Genomic DNA, 10,297 nt, shown 5'->3' on the forward strand with positions numbered 1-10,297 from the left:
AAAATACTTTATTTCATAATAAATAATTGGAAACAGTAAGGACAATAGAAATTAAATGAATAATTAGAAAAATCCTGACTTTTTGACTTCTATAACTTTTTAGGTTCTCTATTTAACAAGTATTTATTGGATGTTATTAGCCATAATTTGTTGTGATCTACACAGTTAAATGTCTTTGAATATCCAAATTAAACACAGACATTCTTCTGGTATCTTCTGCTTTGTTCAAAGATTCATTTGGCACAGCAATAATATCCCTGTTGTTATGGCCTGTTCTAAATCCACCTTGAATTTCTGGCAGTTCTTTGTCAATGTACTATTACAGCTATTTTTCAATAATCTTAAGTAAGAATTGGCTGACATGTGATATTAATTATATTATTTGATAATTTTCATAATCTATTGGACCACCTTTTTTTGAAAATGGGAATAACTATTAATATTTTCCAGTCAGTTTTCCAGATAGCAATCATTCAGTTTTATTGGCATAACTTTATGAGCACATTCAAGGCTGCATCTCTTTGTTAGAATGTATTCTATCTATTCCTGGGGGCTTAATTTTTTTGTCAATGCATCCAGTGCAGCTTGTACTTTTCCTTTATTATCACTGGTTCTTGACCATATGCTATTCCTAATATGGTTCATGTCAGCCAATTATTCTTGATTCACAACTGTGTATTCCTTCCATCTTCTTTTCATGATTCCTAGATCTTTCAAGATAGCATCATTCAGTATCGCAACATTAAACTTGAATTTGTTTTTCAGTCCTCTCTACTTGAAAAATACTGAGCTAGTTATTTCCTTTTGACTTTCTGACTCTAGCTCTTTCCACATTTTATTGTAACACTTTGATCTGTCATCTTGTTTTCTGAAATATTCTGTTCAACTTTTACTTTATGATTTATTCCCTTTGTTTTGGCTTCTCAATGTTCTCATACTTTTTAAAGTCTCTTCTGACATTCATTTTGGTTTGCTTTCCCTCCTCTGTCCTTGACGTCATACCTCATCCCACCTGTTGTTCAATCCCAGACAAAGCAACTGTTGTGCTAACAGATTAAGACCTGAATGGTTTAAAATCAAGAAAGGTCTTCATCAAGGATGTATCCTTACTCCACTCCTATCCATAACATAGTAGATTATTTGAGAAACTGTCTTTATTAAGAAAAAAAATAGCATCAGCATTGGTGGCAGATACATCAAAAAACTTTTTTTTAATTTTATTTTATTATTTTGTGTATGTGTACCATCAAATCAGATCTGACTGGTACAGTAGGAGGACATTGCCCCTCCTTCTCCAGCAGAGGATCTGGTGGACTCGAAAAAAAACTCTTTATGAAGATAACACAACCTAGTTTGTTGAATATCAAGAGGACTTTATGCACTTTCTGCAGATCAAGGACTATAGCTATCAATAAGGATTGCAGCTCAATTTAAAGAAATAAAAATCCTCACCACTCGTCCAATAGGCAACATCATGATTGCTAGAGAAAAGTAAAATCTTGATGTGGTCACGTATTTCATCTTTGATGCATAATCAACACCCTTGATACCAGTATCAAGAAATTAGAAGAGGAGTTGCATGGGGGAAATCTACTGGAAGGGACTTCTCCAGAGTACTGAAGAACAATGAAGTCAGTTTAAAGGCTAAGTTGTACTTATCCAAGCCATGATCTATTCAATCACTTGTTATGTGTGTGAAAATGGAACGATGACAAAGGATGACCTCACAAGAATTTATGCCTTTGAGCCATGGTGCTGGAAAAGAATAGTGAATATACCATAAATTGCTGAGAGAATGAACACGTCTGTGTTGGAGAAAGAAACCGGGATATCCCTTGGAGGCAAGAATGATGAAACTCTGTCTCTCCCATGGTTTGGGCATGTTGTAAGGAGGAGTCAGTCCTTGGAGAAGGACATTATGCTTGGAAAGTTGGATGGTTAGCATACGAGAAGAAGATCCTTAATGAGATGAATTAACACAGTGAGTATAACAGTAGGCTCAAGTGTGTTGGAGTTGGTGATGATGTTATAGGATAGGGCAAGGTTGAGAGTAATTTTTCCTAACTTTGCTGTGAGTCTTGGTTAACTCAATGGCACATTACCAACATCAGAGACTAGTCATTACAGCTGCCCATTAATAAAGATTAGTTTGACTATAATATGGAGGAAACAATATTAAAAGTAGGAAAATGCTACTTCTGTTACAACTATTTAGTTTATAGTTTCAAGAAAAAAATAGTATATGGTTTTTTGTCCTTACTTATAGGTTTTTTATTTAGAAGAGTAGATTCTACACTAAAATATAAATCTATGAAAAGTGTAACTTTCATTTTTAACTGTGAAACAGAAAGCTCTAAATGTAAATACATTTGTAAGTAAATAGTTTATTCATTATCAACTTCATTAAGTTTGTCAGTTTTGCCAGAAATGTTCTATAAATTAAAATAGAATTTGTATTGGCTTGTTAACTGTTAACTTTAGCAGTTAGAACTCACCAGCTATTCTTCAGGAGAAAGATGTGTCAGTCTGCTTCTGCTAAACACTGTTGTTTTTATACGAAGTCGAGTTGCTTGCAACTCATAGCGACCCTATGTACAACAGCTGTAAACCCTGCACCACCCTCTGCCAATATTATTGTCTCTGACACATCTACCCCAATTACCCCAGTCACAGAATCAATCCATCCCCTTGAGGGTCTTCCTTTCTTGCACTTTCCCTCCACCCTCCCAAGCATTACATCCCTCTCCAAGGAATGGTCCCTCTTTGCAACATGTCCAAATTATGTCAGAATTTTTGCATCCAAGGAGTTGTTTGGTATATTTAATACTCTTCTCCAGCATCACAGCTCTGAGTTATCAATTCTCCTTCCATCATCCCTAAACATTGTCCAGCTTTCAGATGCAGTGCAAGTGATTGCAAAGACTATGACAAGAATCAGTCACACCTTAGTTTCCAGACTGATATTGTTGCTCTTTAGTACTTTGGAGAGATCTCTGACAACTGACTTCCCTAATGAAATTTATCTTTTAATTTCCTGGCTGCAAGTACCATGAGTGTTAATTGTGGAGCCAAGTTAACTAAAGTTCTTAACCATCTCAATCTCTTCACCACCTATCTTTGATGCTGCCAATCGGCCCAGTGGTGAAAATGACAGCCTTAAAAATTCAATAGAAAGTCACCAGAAGTTGACATTATATGGTTGATAATAAGTGTGATTACATCTATGTTATTACATATATGTGTGTGTACCCTTCTATACCCTTAGTTACAGTAAGAAGGCTTACCAAAACAATCTCTATTTTCCTTTGGTTATACTTTGTCTTGAAACTTTTATTTTGTACATAAATATGGTATATGAAAAGTTGAAATCATGTCATAAAAAATTAGTTCCTTCATGAAATATTCTGAGAAAGTAAAAACAAAATCCAGGCTATAATTTTGTACATATACTCACGTGCACTAAATATCAATGTCTACTCTATTGACTTTAAACTTTAGAAACGTGCTATATTTTGAATTTTCTCCTGGAAAGGGTCAAACTGGGCGACTCCTTGGAGGCAAGGATTCTGAGGTTCCGTTTAACATATTTTGGCTATGGTGTAAGGAGGGACCTGTCCTTGGAGAGGGACATCATGCTTGGGAGGGTGGAGAGACAGCGCAGGAGGGAAAGGCCCTCTATGAGGTGGATTGATTCAGTGACTGGGGCAATTGGGATGGGTGTATCAGAGATGGTGCGATCGGCACAGGACAGAGAGGAGTTTAGGGCTGTTGTACATAGGGTCGCTATGAGTTGCAAGCGACTCGATGGCACATAACAACTACAATACCTCCTAAGGTAATGTAGTTATTGTTGCTGTTGAGTGCAGTTGAGTTGGAATCGACCCATAATTAACTCTTCAATGGGTTTTCAGAGACATTAAGTCATAGGGGTGGCTATTGCTCATCTTTCTCCTGCAAAGCAGCTGGTGGTTCTGAATCTTCCTGAACCTTTGCATTAGAGGCAGAATTCTTTGCCACTAAGCCACCATAGCTTCTCCCTGGGGCATTATTTAGGACCAAGTGATGGAAAGTTTATAACATTATCTGTAACAACTATTCAAAATCGCTTTGTCACTTATAAATATATAAATTCCTTTAAAAATATTGACATAAACCAAGATTGGTATTCTGAGCAGCAAAACTTTTCCAGCTGAAATCTGTTTTAGTGTAAGATAAATCACTTAAAATCTCAAGTGTATTTGTGCATTGAACAATAAAGAAATCTAAAGGCTATTTTTATTCAATGCTTTTCTTGTTTCTTGGGTGAGATATCCTCTGATTGAAGATGCAGACACTTGCCCTGAAGGGTTAAGTTCTGTACTTTGGCCAGGATTGGATCCATTTGCACCTTTCAGTCCTTCTTGTCCTTTGCTTGCCCTCTCATACATCCTTAAGTACAGAAACTCACTAGGAAACACATTTTACTTCTAGACATCAACTAGGTAATTTTACTAGCAATTTTAAAGCCATTTTTAAATATAGCCACCAAAATAGACATCTGATTGTCTTTATTTTGTGGAGAATTGTGAAATTATTTTTCTTATAAATTTAATTAATAAGTGTGGTTTTAAATTTTTTAAAGAATTTATCCTCAATAAAATTTTTGTTGTTATTAATATTAAAGCAAGCACTGTACTTCCATCTGCTGTTTTAAACCTAAAATATTTATGAAATTTGTCTTTAAATTCTTTTATATTAATTGTTGAAAATGCTAATGAATGTTTAAATGCTTATAAATCAATGTCAAACTCTGAGTGAAATATCTAAGTCACAAAAGAAAAAATACTGCATAAAACAGGGCTGACATTGGGATTGGGGGGAATGAAGAATAGAGGGAATAAATAATGTACAGTGCATTGAAACAGTGCGAAAGAACTGCTTTAAAGAAATATGGGATTAGGTATTATTTGTATGACAATAGTCCAGAACAAGAGCATAGTAAAATGGACTGATAGGGATGGGGATAGGGAACTGTACAACAATGAAAGATTTTTTGGGTTTTTTTGTTTGTTTAAAAAAAAAGTAAACTGGGAGGGAGGAAAGGAGGAAAATGTGCAACACTGAATGAACGGAAATCCAAGTTCTCTATAAACTTTCATTAAACTCTAAAAAAAAAATCTTAAACTCATAGCCATCAAGTCAGAAACAGCTCATAGGTAAACTTTCAACATGTTTTCAGAGGCTGTAAATTACACAGAAAGCGATTACTCATCTTTCTCCTAGAATTAACAGGATTCCAACTATCAGAGATGTGCCAACATCCACATTTAGATGAGCAGTGCAATTCCCTATGGACAGAAGTATAATTCAATAGAAATATTTACAGATCAAATTGCTGAGTTTCAGAGTCTTTTGTAACAGATAATAATTAAGGTGGATATAAAATATTAGGAAATTATAGACCATCTTGAATCTAAAATACAACGTAATAAAGACCATGATTGTCCCTAGATAAGAGAATAATACCTTCATTAAAGAGATTAAAAATAATTATGGAATTGTATTTCATACACTCAAATGTGTATTTTAAATTGATGTTGTGTACGGGATACCTAAATTATTGATTCCTTAATATTAATACCTAAGGAAGAGATATGGTTTTGTGATAAGTTACTTGTGATTCATAGTGACCCTATGTAAAATAGCACTGAACTCTGCTCTATCCTAAGCCAGTCATGTTATCTCTGACACACATACCCCATTATTCCAGTTACTGTGTCAATTTTTCTCATCTGGGATCTTCCTCTCCTTTGATTCCCTCGATCCTTCCAAGCATGATGTCGTTCTCCTGAGACTGGTCCCTCCTAGCCCTGTGCCCAAACTGTTTGGGACCAAGCTTCATAATCCTTGCCTCCAAGTAGTCTGGCTTCACTTTATCCAAGATAAAACCTGTTTGTTCTCATGACAGTCCTTGCCAATATTGAACTGTCAACTCAATTGACAGTACAAAATTCTTCTACATCATCACAACTCAAAGGCATCAATTCGATTCTTATTCTGTCAACCCTAATCATTGTCTAGCTCTCTGGTGCATAGCAAGTAATTGACAAAATCATGGCCTGCATCAAGTATACCTTAATCTCCAGACTGACACTTGCTTTTTAACACTTTGGGGAGGTCCCCAACAGCAGCTTTTCCCAGAGCAATTCCTCTTTTGATATCCTGATTTCTGGTACCAACAGGGTTGATTATGGATCTGAGCAAGCTGAAACTGTTAACAACTTCAATCTCCTCTCCATCTATCATGGTGCTACCAATTGGCCTAGTGGTGAGAATCTTTGTCTTCTTGATTTTGAACTTCAGTACATTTTGCAGACTCCCTACACACTTTGACCTACTGGAACCAATGCTTCAGGTCCTCCTCAATTACAGCAAGCCAGGTTGTGTCATCTGCATGACATAGGTTGTTGATGAGTCTTCTTCCAATCATAATGTCACATTCCTCCTTATGAATTCAGCATCTGGAATGATCTGTGCTGCATACAGCCTGAAAAGGTATGGAGGAAGGACTAAGAGAATAATAGGATTTACAAAAGAGGAAAGGTGGGATTGGAAAACAAGTCTACTTTGAGATATTTTGACTGGAAAGTAGAAATAGGTGCATTTATATTGTACTTGCTTGCTACAGGTTCTACTTTATAAGCATACTCTTCATTAGCTTTGGTTCAGGGATAAATTTTCCTCATATTGAAACTAAAATATAAAATATAATTGACACAAAAGGACTGAGGAATTTAGGATTTTCTCAGGTTGCATTTGTCCTTAGTCTTTTTCTTCTCAGTTCCATCTATCTGTGTAGAGAGACATACATATAGATATGCTCTGACATCATTGACCTTCAGTAATTAGGAACAGACTGATTTGCCCAATATGTCTCCTGATATCTGAACTATTGTTACTAAGGGTGTTGACTATGGTTCCAAGAAAAAAGAAATAATTGATAATTCCAATCTTTTCTCCACTTAGCATGTTGTTGCTTATCAGCCCAACAATGAAGATTTTTCTTGTCTTGATGTTGAAATATAATCTATTCATTGACGTCCACAAACTTTAATCTTCTGTAGCAAACATTTAAAATCCTCTTCATTTCAGCAAGCAAGGTTGTCATCAGCATAACACAAGTTGTTATTGAGTCTTTCTCAGATCTTGACGCCTTATTTTTCTTCATGGAGTCCACCTTCTTGAATAATTTGCTTAGCATACAGATTAAATAAGTGCAGAGAAAGGCTACAACTCTGACTCATCCCTTTTCTGATTTTAACCCCTGCCACATTCTCTTGCTCCATTCAGACAACAGCTTCTTAAGCTATAAATAAAGTCATTGTTGTTCTGGTTTTTGTGTGTCATAGAGTCAGAAGCAACCTATGACTGATCCACCGGCAGGTTTTCAAAAACTGTAAATCTCACAGGAGGAAAATGTCCAATATATCCCTCATAGTGGCTGGTGAATTCCTTTCTTGAGACTTGGAAACCTAACTATTTGAGTTTCAGTCTTAGAATGTTTACTCTAAATCTGCATAAACCTGTACTTTGTAATAGAGTATTTTTAGACATGTTTTAATTCTAGTTAAGGAAGTATACAAAACGGGAGAAATGTTTGGTTTATTTATTTTTATGATAAAATTGCTCAAGTTTTAACTACTTCAGTGAAAATAAATTTGTGCTCACTTTAATGCCTACATGATATTTAACTACTAGGGCATTATTTTTTGCATATTAGAAAAACGCATTATAATTAGTATCATTTGAAATTCTAAGCATATGAGATCTTTGTTATCCATTTGCCTTAGTACCAATAAGGATTTAAGATAAGACTTCCTTCAGGATGACCAAAGTCAGAAAAATTTTTAGTGTTATAGGGAGAATATATGTGCCTTTTCACTTCGGGCAGGATGTGTGTTGCCATTTTGATGGATGGAAAGATTGAGATTTAATCCTATCATTTTAATTCCATTCCAACAATGTTACATTTAAGATAATTTATCAATCACATTTTGGAAACCTTGGATATTATTTCTGTCCCTTTTTATTAATGTGTGTAATAGTGCCTGGTGGTTAAGCTCTCTAAAAAAACAAAGTCTACAATCTTGTGCTTTTTAAAATAGTGTAAGTGGAACCCAAATCCATGAAAGCTTACCTTTAAAGACCAATTTCATTTCATTACACTACATGGAAAAAATAGTTACTACCTTCCAAAAATTCACCATCACTTTTATAGGGCAAATCTACCCTATTTAGCAAGACTATGATTAATACAAACAAAATTATAGTGGAAAGGTACTTTAATGGTCCTGATATTATGCAAGCACAAATATTGTAAATCAGAAAATAATACAATATATAAGTGTTCTGACAAATATAAAAAACTAAAAATATTTAAAATAAAAATATTCACTATTACATAAGATCTCTGCTTCTCAATCCAGGAGTCATTGAGTTGAGGACTATTATTCTTCCTTGGACTTCTTGACTCAATTTCATGTCCATCATGAAATGAGCTAATACTTTTCCTTCGATCCTCAAACCCCTTCATCTAGTAGAAATGCACCAAGTCTGCATTTTTTAGCAAGATTGGGCTAGCCAATTTATACTGAAACTTTCCCCCCTGCAATCATCGCCTACAGAGTAAGCAACAAAAGATTAGAACAAGCTGTGCAGTAGAAACCCTTCAAACATAAGAGCAGTTGCCCAAAACAGACCCCCTAGGTACTCTGTTAGAGCCAAGAAATCAATCAGTATAATGCAACCTTAGTTCTCATTTCTCTCTGCTAGTGTTTAAAATGAGTTAGTAAAATTTTATTGTAATTGGCAAAATGAAAGCTGTCAAAAAATTCAATACAATCCTCATGGACTTTGTACCCACTATCATACAAAATTATTTTTGTCAGAATTCACAATAATGCTAATTCAAGAAATATGATGAATATATTTGTTGATTTTTCTTGAACTCATCTTCCAGGCATATAAAAAGGAGAAAAAACTTAACATCCCCTAAAGGCATCTTCATAATAAATTATTGCTTGGAAACAGTAATTTTTAAGTTTAATTGTCATGTTCCCCTCTATAAATCTATGGTATTTTGCATGTGGGGTAGGGGTAGAAATAAAAGATAGAGACTATTGTTTGGTTCAAATAAAAGAGATAATATGATATTTTGTCTTTTACTTGGCTAATAATATTTCTTTAAGGATTTATTAAGGTAATTCAACTTCTCTCTCTCACTACCCAAAGTCTGAACTGATTTATAGCTGATCTTCTACTGAAGATTAGAAGCTTTAAATCATACAGACAGATGTTGCCTCTTTTTCTGGCAAGGAGCTCATAGTAGATTCAAACCTCCGAAGATGTTTATATAGAGAGTTCTGTTGGCTTAGTGGCTAAGAAGTTGTGCTGCAGTCCCAAAAGCACGTGGTTCAAATCCACCAGATGTCCCATGGAGGAAGGATGGGTAGTCTCTTTTCATCTGATTTACTCCTCTGAAAACCCACAGGACGTTCAGCTATGGGTCAGTTCTGACTTGACAGCAAACAACAATGATAGATTAATAAATGCAACTGTTTATATTATATTAATATAACGTATAAAAGAACATTTTCTTTTTATTGCTGAATACTTTTGAGTCATCTATTTGATGATGCTGAATAACAAAATTGATCGCATAATTAAGTCACTTTTATATGTTCTTTAACCAATCTACCTTCAAGATAGTAAGACAGAAGAGCTGCTTCAAGTCCTTTTTGCTTTGTTATTTTCATTGTTGTTGTTGTCATTGTTGTTTTTGTTACCCGTGACTCATAGCAACCTTACGTACAACATCTCTGAACACAGCCTTCCAAGTTTATGTCCTGCTCCAAGGTTTGGTACCTGCTGGCCAAATGCCCGAAGTATTTGAAATGGAGCTTCAGAATCCTCACTTCCAAGGAGCAGCTTGGTTTCACTCTCTTCAAGACAGATCTTTCGATTCTCTTGGCAGTAAGTGGGGTGTTCAAGACTCTTTTCCAGCACTACAAATCAAAGGCATCTATTCTTCTTCTGTTATCCTTAGGCATTGTTCAGCTCTCTAATGCATAGCAAGTAATTGCAAAGACTATAGCCTGAATCTCAGGCACACCTTAGTCTCTTGACTAACATCATTGCTCTCTAGTACTTTGGAGAGGTTAGGGGTGACTGGAATGCAAAAGTTGGGAATAGTGAAGAAGAATCAGTAGTCGGAAAACATGGGCTTGGTGACAGGAATGAGGCTGGAGATAGAATGATT

General features: G+C 35.2%; 1 protein-coding gene across 1 annotated transcript in view; it reads right to left on the reverse strand.

Moving 5' to 3' along the window:
- The window catches only part of TMPRSS15 (transmembrane protease, serine 15), a 272,391-nt gene that overhangs the window by 227,978 nt on the left and 34,116 nt on the right, over positions 1–10,297 (reverse strand). The window contains exon 8 of the mRNA XM_006889826.1: positions 3,541–3,550. Coding sequence (XP_006889888.1) covers positions 3,541–3,550 — 10 coding nt within the window. The remainder of the gene's footprint in view (positions 1–3,540; positions 3,551–10,297) is intronic.

Source organism: Elephantulus edwardii, unplaced genomic scaffold (assembly GCF_000299155.1).
Source record: "Elephantulus edwardii isolate Elephantulus edwardi_28Jun2011 unplaced genomic scaffold, EleEdw1.0 scaffold00081, whole genome shotgun sequence".
NCBI classification, from domain to species: Eukaryota; Metazoa; Chordata; class Mammalia; order Macroscelidea; family Macroscelididae; genus Elephantulus; species Elephantulus edwardii.